Source organism: Nothobranchius furzeri, chromosome 9 (assembly GCF_043380555.1).
Source record: "Nothobranchius furzeri strain GRZ-AD chromosome 9, NfurGRZ-RIMD1, whole genome shotgun sequence".
Lineage (NCBI taxonomy): Eukaryota > Metazoa > Chordata > Actinopteri > Cyprinodontiformes > Nothobranchiidae > Nothobranchius > Nothobranchius furzeri.
The window spans coordinates 60,658,233-60,672,080 of NC_091749.1; the positions used below are offsets into that span (position 1 = coordinate 60,658,233).

At 42.0% G+C, this 13,848-nt stretch overlaps 1 protein-coding gene across 1 annotated transcript in view; it reads left to right on the plus strand.

Annotated features, from left to right (window-relative positions):
- The window catches only part of galnt18b (UDP-N-acetyl-alpha-D-galactosamine:polypeptide N-acetylgalactosaminyltransferase 18b), a 166,534-nt gene that overhangs the window by 88,479 nt on the left and 64,207 nt on the right, over positions 1-13,848 (plus strand). Inside the window, exons 4-6 of the mRNA XM_054732061.2 lie at positions 3,519-3,702; positions 8,673-8,870; positions 9,031-9,145. Coding sequence (XP_054588036.1) covers positions 3,519-3,702; positions 8,673-8,870; positions 9,031-9,145 — 497 coding nt within the window. The remainder of the gene's footprint in view (positions 1-3,518; positions 3,703-8,672; positions 8,871-9,030; positions 9,146-13,848) is intronic.

Here is a 13,848-nt window from a genome sequence, read left to right on the forward strand (position 1 = left end):
AGTTTGATAACGTGAAGAACAACAATTTGCAGAGGTTTGGGCCACGGTAATTTTGGACGGACCTTAATAAGCAGTGACTTAAGTGAAGCAGGCAGGTCGCGCTAGAAAATTTCGTTTAAAAAGACGTCATAAATGTGTTCCCCCGTCATTTTTATTTCTAAAATATGAAGTAAAAACTCCCAATTTAATTTTCATTCATTTGTCATTAATATGTAGTCTACACCCGTGCATTAAGTGGACCATCTTCCAGTGAAAGCAAAGCATCACCACCTCTCCAAATGCGTAAAACGTGCACCACAGCCGTTAGGCGCGCCGCGCGCACCGCCAGCTACATCAGCCCAGACAAGAGCAGAGCAAATAGAATAGAGGATCATTGTGTCTGGATGTGGATGGAGATTACATTTTACAGCAGCCTGATCATCATTTAAATACGTAAACCATCACCTGTCTTCTAGTCCATGCTATCAGCATTATTTTAATTGGTGTGTGTGTGTGTGTGTGTGTGTGTGTGTGTGTGTGTGTGTGTTTTCCACTTCCAACACTGGTCTAACCAACCAGACCAGCGTGTCCAGTAACATATTAATGTTACAATTAAATAGTTTCGCTTCATGTAGGCTAGGAACGTTTCACCTGCCGTGGCCCGACCGCTTCTGCTCCACATAAACTTTGTGCGTGATCAAATGTCTCTACAGGTGCTTTCTGAGCTGCTATTCTGCCTCAGACTGGATGCGTCATGCGTGTCCATATTAGAGACGGGAAAAAGCGCTGTTCAGCCAAAGTTTAATAATGTCATAAAAAGAACATTTTTCCAAGCTCATCCATGCGCTTCAGTGTGCGTCGGGGTAATTCTTTCAAAACAGCCAGCATCCTTGAGTTTATCCATCAAAATACAGTCAAATGGAAATATCTGTAACCTGCCATTTAACTGTTTTGCCTTCTTGTGAAGATTGTTGCAAAGAGAAACAACTAAACTTGATTAACCCCAGAGCCACGCGCACTGCACTGTACGTCGTGACTGTAAATGAGGGGAAATGATTTAATCGGATCCTTTTCTTTTCAACATGGTTTAATGTAGTTTCATTCAGTACAAACTTTAGTTACACCAATCTAACGAGACAGAGCCTGGATTTTTATTCTGAACAGTTTAAACATGTTTAAAACGGAGACATGTGTGACGCGTCTAAAATTCGCACCTGCTCCGCTATTATGGAAACAAGGGTTATAACAAGGTGAATAACATCAAATTATTTTAGGCACAGACAATATCTCCCACACTTTTGAAAATCTTGCAACGCGCATGGTCGCTCGTGTACGTCAAAGTTATCTTTCATAAGAAGATAATCAATAAAACGATTTATATAAAGATGATCCAGAAGTTGTAGCCCGTCTCTGCCTTCAATATTTTGATATTTTTCACCCTGTTGGTGGTTTTACTGAGCAGGTACCACTTTTGTCATACGTTTCTTTTAAAAACATGTTTAGACTGTTCAGAATACAAATCCAGGCTCTCAGAACCAGAGCGCATGTGAGAAGGTTCCTCCCACTGAAGCGAGTGTTTTCCAAACCCTGTCTCTCAGAGACTTGTCACTTAGAAAATGTTCCCTGATTATGAAACTTTGGCTGAATAGTGCTTGTTCCTGTCTCCAATGTGGCGACGCATCCAGGAGCCGTCTGAGGAGAATCCCAGAATCTCACATCCTCCAGCTCAGGAAGCGCCTGTGATTACGCACAAGCGTGACGCGTCAACCCGGTCTCACAGTAAGACCGGGTTGGACCTGTTCAGGTTTACGCAGACAATCTTTACATTTAGAATTAGCATACAGATGTAAAATTAATGCAGTAAAATATAAAGCTTTTTATTTAAATATCCATTCATTATTTTACAAGCACAGAGAGAGCCGCATCAGATGGATGGAAGAGCCGCATGCGGCTACAGAGCCGCCGACCCCTGTGCTAGCCTATATTGTCCCCAGCAATTTTTAAACCCCACTCAAGTGTATGGTTATTGTCCCCAGCAATTCTGAAAACAAACTGACGCCCTTGGCTATGTATGAATGTTGCTCAGATTTAAGCAGCTTTGTTGTGTTTGTTTTAGATTTGATTTATTTTATTTCTTAGCAGGGCAATAAGCAGTTGTTCTGCAGACGGAAGAGAATACCTCACAATACTGAAATCCTTCTTGCACCTTCCCTAATCCGTTGTCCCGAAGGGCTGCAGATGTTGGCCATAGTTGTTTAAGCAGAATTACAAGAAAATACTGTTTCAGATTTGGTACCTAATTTCTTTGGTCACACGGGACACAAGACATAAGAAGGAATGTTGGCACTTGTGTGATACTTAAATAGATCTTTCTCTTGAAATTTAGTGACCAAGTGACTTAACTATGTCTCAATGCAATATACCCCTTATTTTTTTGGCAATTTGTTCATCAGTCCCTCCTGAAGTTGCCTCACATTTTTTGACTAGCTGAAACTAAATTCAAGAGGGTACCACTTTGCCCCAGACGCCTGCAGCAACCTGTTCTGAGAAGGCATTATTTGGTTTATCGTGTGAAATAATCCAGCAGCCATATACAGCAATGCAATGCAAAAATATTGAGAATCCTCACAAATGTTTTGAGATATTTTGGAAACCCAAACTCAATTTTCAGCCACCAGAGCTGTGGGGCAAGCCCACAGGATACTGGAGGAAAGGCTTTTGTCCACTTTATTGCCAGCGTGCAAAACATCTACTCCAGCATAACTCATTCCACTGTTGTTTCAGAACCTTTCCTCTGACTTTGTAAAAGCTCCATATAGCTGCCATATAAGCCAGACTCAGTGTGACGTCTTCTTTCAGCTGCTTTCATCTCTCCTTAAGCTCAAACAACACCTACGGCTACATTTATTTATAAGGAATAACAACACACAAACACACCAAATGTAGTCACAGGCAGATTTGATATATTGCTTTATTTGATTGACAGTTTGATGGAGACTTGTTATCTAATTTTGCCTCATGCTGACATTTCACAGCGGTCTATGAATCCTGAGATTTCTCGACTATTTTTCACAATTTTCTCATTTAATATCTGGAAAAAGTATTGTGCATGACAAAAATAGAAAATAAGTTGCCTCCATAAGGCAAAAGGCTACACCTCTTGTCCTGCAGAGAGTGAGTCATCACACAGTACAAATGTCAGGTAACAATGGAGTTAAACTATTAGGACAAGCATCTACCACTTGTTAAAAAAATAAAGGACTGCAGGCTGAGCCTTCAATCAGATACTATAGACTGTTAGGCTGTATGGAGGTCTGCCGTGTCGGGTCAGACTGCTGCCTGATCGCTCCACTGATCAAAGCAATGAAGCATCAGCTCCTTTGGCCCATGACCACCAAAATACTGCCTCTAGAGGAGGACATGACAGCATCTTTTGGCTGTACGTTTGCTCAGAGGCAATGTTCACTTCATCACGAGTATTTCAAAAACTCCTCTGATGGAAAATGCATGTGCATGTCTGTGTGTGTTTTTTTCTGCAGATGAGCTTAAGGAGAAACTGCAAGATTTTGTTTTGGAGACGAACGGCCAGCGTCCAGGATTCATTAAGGTGGTGCGGCACGCCAAGCAGGAGGGTTTGATCCGGTCCAGAGTGAGCGGATGGAGGGTTGCCACTGCCCCGGTTGTCGCCCTGTTTGATGCCCATGTTGAATTTAATGTCGGCTGGTGAGTCACTCTTCAAGTGAAACGTGAGGTGAGGCTAGCCAAGCTCAATGGATGAACACCAGCATTTGAGTCATTTGGTCTGTGGTATCTCAGAAATATGGTGTTTTTAAACAAAGCCTTGCAAAATGAGATTTTTTTTTTGGTACCACTTTACAATTTGGCTCCCCAAATAAATGGCTAATAAATAGTCTATAGCCAAGCCAAGATGACTTTATTATAAAGCACTTTAAAAATAGCCCTCACTGACCAAAGTGCTGAACATAAAACATAAAGGCATAAAACAGAATAAAATACAACACAGTTTAGAAGTTAAAAGCACACTAAAAATAAAACACTAAAATCAAATAGAAATCCAAAACTTCATACGGTGTCGAAAGCCAGGCTAAAAAGGTGGGTCTTTAAAGATGATTTCAGGGGGGGGGGGGGGGGGGGGGGAGATCTTTAGCTTCTTTATGGCTGTTAGCTGTAGTGCTAGTGGTTAGCATTTTCAGTTTGCCGATCGTCAATAAACAGCACAAGGTGTAGAAGTTTGCCTTTTCGTTGACATCAAGGCAGAGCCTGGAAGTAAAGTAAGAGAGTAATGTGGCAAAGCAAAGAGCTAAAAGTGAACATCAGCGCAGCCTACGCTAGTTTGGGGGAGTTAAAGGAGGCTACTAAATCACGGTCTGATGGTGACTTGGCTTTGTTGCTACTGGACTTATAAGTAATAATATTTTTGTACAACAGTGTGGATCTTTTCTTTTTGTGGTTTATTTTAGTATTAATTGGGTCATGTTAGTGTTAGCTTGTTGTTAGCACTAGCTGCAGCAGGTTGTTTACGACAGTTGTAATTCCACTTTCAGCCAGTAGGGCAGAGGAACAGGAAACTGCTCTGTGTTACTTTAAAACATAATGAACATTTGTTGATTTATGAAGTGACTGATTAATTAAATATTTCTAAACTATGCATTAGCTTTTAAAAGGCGAGCCTTTAAGTGTTTGTCTTTCTTTAAAAGTTTGGATGTTTTGTTAAATCTAGCAACATTTAGCTGTGTTTCAATCCTTTAACAGCTTATTTAAAAAAGGACAACACATCACATCTCACAGCTGAAAAGTTGGTCAGTTCACTAAATTGCACTAATTATAACAACATGAAACCCAGCTGAAATTAGTAAGACGTACCACCCACACAATGTTATTTTTGTGTGTAAAGCCTGTAAAACACAAACTGAAATTTAAATTAATTCCTCTGTTGCAGATGTTTTTAAACACATTTTTTATTCCTATTTTTGTAAATCTTTATTGTTTCTGTCTTTTTTCTGAACTTAGACGATTGATCTCTGACCTTTTTTCCTGTATGTTTTGTTTTTTTGTTACTTCTTCATTTCATTTTTTTTAATAATCCTTATTTAAAAAGCCAAACCATACTCTACAGATATTCTTCATTTGCATAATAGTACAACACAGTAACAAAAAATCTTAATTTTTTTTCATGTGTTGCACCCAGATGAGCTAAAATCCCAAAACAGCCCAAGTTCTCTAAGAAACCATTTTACTTGCTATTTTGAAATACAGGTGCTGGCCAGTAAATTAGAATATCATCAAAAGGCTGAAAATATTTCAGTAATTCCATTCAAAACGTGAAACTTGTACATTATATTCATGCAATGCACACAGACCAATGTATTTCCGATGTTTATTACGTTTAATTTTGATATTTATAGGTGACAACCAATGAAAACATCAAATCTGGTATCTCAGAAAATTAGAATATTCTAAAGGCCAATGAAAAAATGTTTGTTTCTCTAATGTTGGCCAACTGAAAAGAATGAACATGAAAAGAATGTGCATGTATAGCACTCAATACTTAGTCGGGGCTCCTTTTGCCTCAATAACTGCAGTAATGCGGCGTGGCATGGACTCGATCAGTCTGTGGCACTGCTCAGGTGTTATGAGAGCCCAGGTTGCTCTGATAGTCGTCTTCAGCTCCTCTGCATTGTTGGGTCTAGCGTATTGCATCCTCCGCTTCACAATACCCCATAGATTTTCTATGGGGTTAAGGTCAGGCGAGTTTGCTGGCCAATCAAGGACAGGGATACCATGGTCCTTGAACCAGGTGCTGGTGGTTTTGGCACTGTGTGCAGGTGCCAAGTCCTGTTGAAAGGTGAAGTCTGCATCCCCATAAAGTTGGTCAGCAGCAGGAAGCATGAAGTGCTCTAAAACTTCCTGGTAGACGGCTGCATTGACCCTGGACCTCAGGAAACAGAGTGGGCCAACACCGGCAGATGACATGGCACCCCACACCATCACTGACGGTGGAAACTTTACACTGGACCTCATGCAACGTGGATTCTGTGCTTCTCCGCTCTTCCTCCAGACTCTGGGTCCTTGATTTCCAAAGGAAATGCAGAACTTGCTTTCATCAGAAAACATAACTTTGGACCACTCAGCATCAGTCCAGTCATTTTTGTCCTTGGCCCAGGCGAGACGCTTCTTGCGCTGTTTCATGTTCAAGAGTGGCTTGACACACGGAATGCGACACCTGAATCCCATGTCTTTCATGAGTCTCCTCGTGGTGGTTCTTGAAGCGCTGACTCCAGCTGCAGTCCACTCTTTGTGGATCTCCCCCACATTTTTGAATGGGTTTGTCGTCACAATTCTCTGCAGGGTGCGGTTATCCCTAGAGCTTGTACACTTTTTTCTACCACATTTTTTCCGTCCCTTCGCCTGTCTGTTAATGTGCTTGGACACAGAGCTCTGCGAACAGCCAGCTTCTTTAGCAATCACCTTTTGTGTCTTGCCCTCCTTGTGCAAGGTGTCAATGATTGTCTTTTGGACAGCTGTTAAGTCAGAAGTCTTCCCCATGATTGTGGTGCCTTCAAAACAAGACTGAGGGACCTTTTAAAGGCCTTTGCAGGTGTTTTGAGTAAATCAGCTGATTAGAGTGGCAGCAGGTGTCTTCTATATTCAGCCTTTTCAGAATATTCTAATTTTTTGAGATACCAAATTTGGAGTTTTCATTAGTTGTCACTTATGAATATCGAATTTAAATGTAATGAACATTGGAAATACATTGGTCTGTGTGCATTGCATGAATATAATGTACAAGTTTCACGTTTTGAATGGAATTACTGAAATATTTTCAACCTTTTGATGATATTCTAATTTACTGGCCAGCACCTGTACTTTTGGTCACTCTGTGTTTCAGCTGCAGGCTGAACGTGAAAACCCCTTCTACCACCTTATTCTATCCTGCTTTTATGTTTGTAAGTTTTTTAGGACTTTTTATCACTCTGTTTTATTTTAATCTATGTTATGTTCAGCGCCTTAGATTTAGACAGAGGCAGTGGAAGGCACTCTATAAATAAAGATTGATTGATTGATTGATTGATTGATTGATTGATTGATTGATTGATTGATTGATTGATTGACTACAGTGTATCATTCATCCATTCACACACATTCACACACACTGGTGGAACATGAGAGGACGCGCAAACATCATCGCTGCTGCCGTGTTGAAATTCACTGTCCGGAGCAGGTCAAAACACGTCATTAACTTTAAGTTATCGCATATTTTGTGTCCAAGTGCTTTAGCTCATTTGTAGTGTTTCTTCCCCTTGATGAAATATCTACTTTGTGGGCGACGGTGGCACAGGAGTTAAGTGCTCGCCCCGTAATCGGAAGGTTGCAGGTTCGAGCCCCACTCAGTCTGTCGCTGTCGTTGTGTCCTTGGGCAAGACACTTAACCCACGTTGCCTGCTGGTGGTGGTCGGAGGGACCGGTGGCGCCAGTGCTCGGCAGCCTTGCCTCTGTCATTGTGCCCCAGGGCAGCTGTGGCTACATGGCAGCTCATCACCATCAGTGTGTGAATGGGTGAATGACCGGTTGTGTTGTAAAGCGCCTTGGGGGGTTCCAGGTCTCTAGAAGGTGCTATATCAAATACAGGCCATTTACTATTTGCCATTTTACTTTGCAATTATTACAAGTTACCCTGTTGTCATCCTTTCTTGAAAAATTATAACCAAACTTTCGAGCGTTTGTGCTGCTAAGGTGCCATGCTTCCAGCTTTTGCAAAGTACGCAACATGCGTAGGAATTGCAACAGTGGGAACCGGTTTTCGATTCCCACCCCTACTCACCTTGTGCTTATATTAGCTATTTTTCATTTTAACTCCTTATCTGTTTTTTCTTTTTTGTTTTGTGTTGTTTAGTTTGTTGGAAAAAACGTTTGTTTTAAACAGCTGTCTCATTTTCCCCTAAAAGCAGTGGAACATATTTAAAATGTGTGTTATCATTTTTTTGTTCAGCTATATTAGCAAATGAAATTTATTCAATCTCATTTTACATTAAACGGTTTGCAACACCAGGTAAATGCCACATTTTTAGTGATGTGACTTTCTTGAACGAATCGAATCTTTTGAACAGGTTTTCAAAGCGAATGATGAGAGCCGAGTCCCTGTAGAGAGCCGTTCATCTTAACAAACCTCCCCGGAAGTTGGTCAAACTCACCCGCTCAAACCATAGATACGGAGGAACCATAGATATGTATATAAACACGTGTTTATATACATATATATGAGAGAAATGCTAACCAACCCTGTGCACCATCACCATGGCCCTCACGGACGGACACCTCAGGAAGACTTTGCTCTTGCCCCCCCCCCCCCCCCCCCCCCCCCCCCGGCTTCACTTCGTTCAAAGGAGCCAGTCTTTTGAACGGCTCTTTGAGGTAAACGACCGACTAATGAACGGCTCCCATGAAAGAGCCACAAATCCCACCACTACACGTTTTACCTCAGGTTTAGAACACAAATAAAGTCTAAAATTTCTCGAATTTACAAAGAAGACAAGAAGCATTTGTCAGCTTAATAAACCAGATTCATCTCTTGAAACCGCTCTTGCTTGGCAAGCACAATCACAGTGTGATGAAAACAGCCTGTGGAACCAAACACACACAGTGAAATAGCTTTCTTTTCTCTGTATTTACAGGGCTGAGCCGATTCTGCAGAGAATTAAGGAGGACAGAACTCGCATAATATCCCCATCATTTGACAACATCAAATATGACACGTTTGAGATTGAAGAGTACCCGCTGTCTGCTCAGGGCTTTGACTGGGAGCTGTGGTGCCGCTACCTCAATCCCCCCAAGTCCTGGTGGCACAAGGGCAACAAAAGTTCACCCATTCAGTAAGTCAACCCAACGGAGACTCATGAGCCTAATTACTAAACTAATAAATGTCAGCCCTATTTAAAAGGCCGTTTCTGCAGCCGTATGAGTGCATGAGTAAGTAACAGAGCATGTTGTCACTATAGCAACTGAAAACGAAGCCAATCTTGAATATTGCAGGAGCCCGGCTCTGATTGGCTGCTTCGTGGTGGACAGGCTCTACTTTGAGGAGATTGGTCTGCTGGATGAAGGCATGGAGGTGTACGGGGGAGAAAATGTGGAACTGGGCATCCGGGTGAGTAAAGTGTACCTCTGGGTTTGGCTCTATTGTTTGGGTGATACATTTTAATTCATTAATCAGGTTTATTAGTAGTTAAAAGGAATGTTACAAAGGGCTTCTTCTTAGTATATAAAAGTCTAAACTCACAGGAGAAAAGCTGTTTGACTTTAAAACATCAGCAGGCAGGTTGCAGTGTTTATAGGATTAACTGCTGCTTTTTCTCTTGTTGCAGTTTAAACCATCCTTGCTCCAGTAGTTGAATTAGGAATGCAGTCAAGTCTGTTCCAGATGTTTGAAAATGATTAAACTTGTGCACACCAAGTTGCCAAAAAGCACCTTATAGTTCTTGTCTGACCTCCTTGTTCCAGTGTTTCACCTGTTCTCTTTGAGAGAGCAATCTTGGAAGGAAATCCTTCCAGAAAAGCCCAGCATCTCATCTGATTAGAGACACCCCCCCCCCCCACCCCCCACCCCCCCATCATTGTTCCGAGTTAGCCTAAGATGCAAAATAAAAGATAAAATCCCAGAAATTGTAATTATTTTTTGCAAATTTTTTTACGACTTTTAATCATGAAGATTTTTTGGTAAAACTTATTTTTTCTAGTGGTCCCTGTATGTTAACATGCTTCTTCCTTTAGTGAAGAAGGATAATCATTACTCTAGGAAAGCATGGACGGTCAATACTGAGGCTTATTCTAGCAGCTGATGCATAGATAGGCTCTGGAACAGACTGGTAGAAATGATTGAAATCTGACTGGCTAGAGAAAAAAAAATCCCACATTTTAAACGACATCCAAGAATTGGCCAGGTGCATGAGAACTGAATGAGGTCCATTCGTTTCACAGATGGTCTCAGATCTGCACAAGAAATAATTCTAAGTAGGTTAACTGGACCAAGTGCAACTAAACTGAGCGATCAATCATTCCTCTTGACTGCTTTAGGTAGTCTAAAGCTTGGTTTATGCTTGACGCATTTACTTTCCGATAGGTGATGCGGCTCGCGGATGGAACGTGCTTCACAACTTGCAGCGTTTATGGTTCATGCGGCTTGTCTCTGCGGTGAGCCACTATTCTCCCAAACTGTAGGGGGCAGCATGGAGCTCTACAGCATGCATCCAACATTACACCATAGTAGAAGTAACAATTGCTGTTGTTTACAACATGACATTCCAGCATTTTTTAACAGCATCCTCATCTTTTCCAACAGTGCGAGCTATTTATCTCCAAGAATTATGAACCTCTGCCATACTAGTTCTTGCCAGTCCGCCATGTTTTTCCACGTCCGACCGTCCGAGTGGTTAGAAAATTTCCTAGGTGCACGGTGCGGAAAGTTTGGGCCGTGCGGAGGCGCGGTGGAGGGGCGTGGTTGTTAAAATGAAGCAATTTTGCCACGCGGAGCCGTGCGAACCTCGCAGACGCGTCAAGCATAAACCAAGCTTAACCCATGATTAGCTTCAAGCATCTTACACAACGCCGACTAAACAATTTCACCTCCACAGTAAAAAAATGTCAAACGCTAATAATTTTAACAGTTAATTCAAGTTGTAAGTCTGTACTAAATAAAACAGTTTGTTACTGTTTTAATTAATAATTTAATTCAGGAAATGTAACTAATTCCTTTGAAGTATTATCATGATTTTTGACTGCATGAGGCTGTTTTCAAGTGTTAAAATCATAAAGCAGAATTCAACAGAGTTTTGTGAAACTCTGTTTAACATCCTTCAGCTAAAGAGAACATAGTAGGCTTGGGCGACATCCAAATTTTAACACCGTCTAGCTTCCTCCCCGTTTTACCAAGGTGAACGGTGTTACTGGGGACTGGTTTAAAAATGACGACGTAATCCTCAAGTGGAATTACCAAACTGTTGGTTTGGACCTTCACCGCTCAGAAACGGAATAACAGACACCATAACTACAACAATAACAACATAACACACGTAATACTAACAACTTTAAGAAAACACAGCTTATAAAAAGATTTTTCGCCTGAAAAACCAGCATGTTTACCCTTACTGGTTTCAACCTCCGACTGCTGAAAACTCGCTTCGATGAGCTTGTAGCAGAAGCCTGGTTACTTTGGGGCTAGTCGCGACATCTGGGGAAGGCTGGCAACTTATTTTCCACCAGAAATGTTCGTTGTTGTCTCTTTTAATAACAGGCTCCTAACAGAAGTCTGCTATTTCAGCCACCAACACATTCTCACATTCGAAGCCAACACACGCGGAGTGACCAAGCGTTTGTTTCCGACGCCCGCGGTAAAACGGAGATTTGACCTTTACCCTCTTGCATATTAACCTTCCCCTCACCCCATCCTAACCTTATCCCACTTGTGCATGCAAAACGTTGTTTGTAGTTGTATTGTCTGTCTCAAACATGGTTAACTAGAAGTTTAGAATGAGAAACTAGGTTAACGTAAAGATGGCGGTGACGAGAAGGTTAAAGAGCAAAAGGTTAGAGGTTAAATGTCGGTGAAATGTGCGTTTTCCCGCAGGCTTCGGAAACCAATGCTCTGACTCCCTGGGGTTCCCAAGGCGTCTGAAACAATCGCTTGGTCACCCTTCATCCATTTTAGCCGCTTCGGGTGTGAGGATGTGTTGCAGCTGCAGGTCGCTCCTCTGCGGTTCTGATGGGGCCTGCATCTTTCGCGGTCATCTTTTGTTTGCACAAATTAACAATAATCAGTGCATACCAGCTCTCCTTTTAAATTTGCTTCGAACCCAAAATGCTCCCAAACTGCAGAAGTTGTGTTGTTTTTAGACACCAAGTCAGCTGGGGCGCGAGCTGCCATTTTGCTCTCTGCGCACTGCCCTTCACGCTGTCACGCGATGACATCACGCATAAACTTTATGGAAAGTCTCTAAAAGTTAGACAACATTTTTTAAACTATTCAACCACGCTTCTGTTTTATACATTAAACAACTTTATTATTATTATTTTATGTATTTAATCCTTGTCTCCTACATGCACTTTGTTTTTCATGATGGTATTGGAACTGTTGCCATTTTATTACATTGGCTGTATACGGTAATACCACCCGAGCCTAGAACATAGTGTTTTATTAGTTTACCAACGGCAGTAGAATGGCTGCTACACAAGGTCCCACATCAGCACCATTCTTCATGTGCACGACACGCTTGTAGAGGATGGCATTCTGGTTTGGTGCTCCTGTAGTTCAGTGGGAGAAAAGAGTTGAGTCTGGGATAAGGGGAACAGGGTTGATTACTGGATGGCACGGTGGTACAGTTGATTGCACTGTTACCTCACAGTGGGAAAGTTGCAGGTTCAAATCCCAGCTGCAGTCTTTCTGCATGTAGGCAGCACGATATTGGGTACTCTGGTTTCATCCCGCAGACCAAAGGCATGCATGCTAGGTTAACTGGACACTAAATTGTCCCTGTGTGTGTATGAATGGATATCCCAGTAATGAAGGGGTTCCCCAATTTTGTCTTTGCTAAGGTTGTGTGGTTAACAAGATTTCATTTGAAAAAAACTTACATATATAAAATCCCAATAACATACCCTACAGCAGGGCTATTCAAGTTCAGTCCTCGAGGGCCGGTATCCAGCACGTTTTAGTGGTTTCTCTGGTCCAACACACTTGATCCAGTGGTTGAGTCACCTGTGCAGCAGCTCATCAGGCACTGCAGAACCCTGTTAATCACTTGCTGATTGAAATCAGGTGTGTTAAAGCAGAGTTAAAACTAAAATGTGCTGGATACCGGCCCTCGAGGTCTGGAATGGAATAGTCCTGCCCTACAGTATAATCAGAACTCCAAATATAAGTTATAACTCTGTGTAAAGATAGCAAATGATCACATTTAATGTGTGTGTGTGTGTGTGTGTGTGTGTGTGTGTGTGTGTGTGTGTGTGTGTGTGTGTGTGTGTGTGTGTGTGTGTGTGTGTGTGTGTGTGTGTGTGTGTGTGTGTGTGTGTGTGTGTGTGTGTGTAGGACTATGGGTTGGGGGTCCTGGCTTGTCTTGGACACGAGCAATGGGGTCCTCAAAGAAAAATATTTTGGGAAACCCTGCTGTAAAGGACTGGTGACCTGTCCAGTGTTCTCAGTCTTTCACCCCATGACTGCTGACTCCTGGCCAGCCTTCCTATACATATGAATATATAGTTTGACAACAACCCAAAGGGAAAGTTCAGTCGAGACGAGAGGCAGAATCTAATGTTGTCTTTCAAACTGCCTTTGCATGCTATGGGACAACAACGTGACGGACTCACCGCTACAGATGTCAGTCGACAGGACAGTCCGCCATATGCTGTCGTAGAAGACACTAATACATACTTTTTCTGCTCTTGACACAAAGAAAAGCCCAAGTCTAAATAGGCCAAAGTTGATGGCAAAGTTGTTTCAAACAAGCCGTCACCATCTTGGTAGTGTCGCTCCTTCACATCACCCCACCCACCAAACCAAGAGAGTGCTGTGATTGGCCTGCCACACTGCGAAGATTCCAGTGGAGCTAGACTGACATGCAGGGCAAAATCATGCTGCTTTTGCAGCTGTTTGTCTAGAAATCTAGGCCACTGGACACAGGCTTCAGCTACTCGGGACAAGATGCATTGTGACAAACACTCCTAGTTGTTTAGTTTAGCCAGAACAAAGGATCAATACAAAAGCAGTCTGATTTCAAAGCAGCAATTTCTACTCCTGAATGGACTCATTAGCCTTTATAGTTTCATTTCAACTAGTAAAACACATGAAGAGAATGCAGA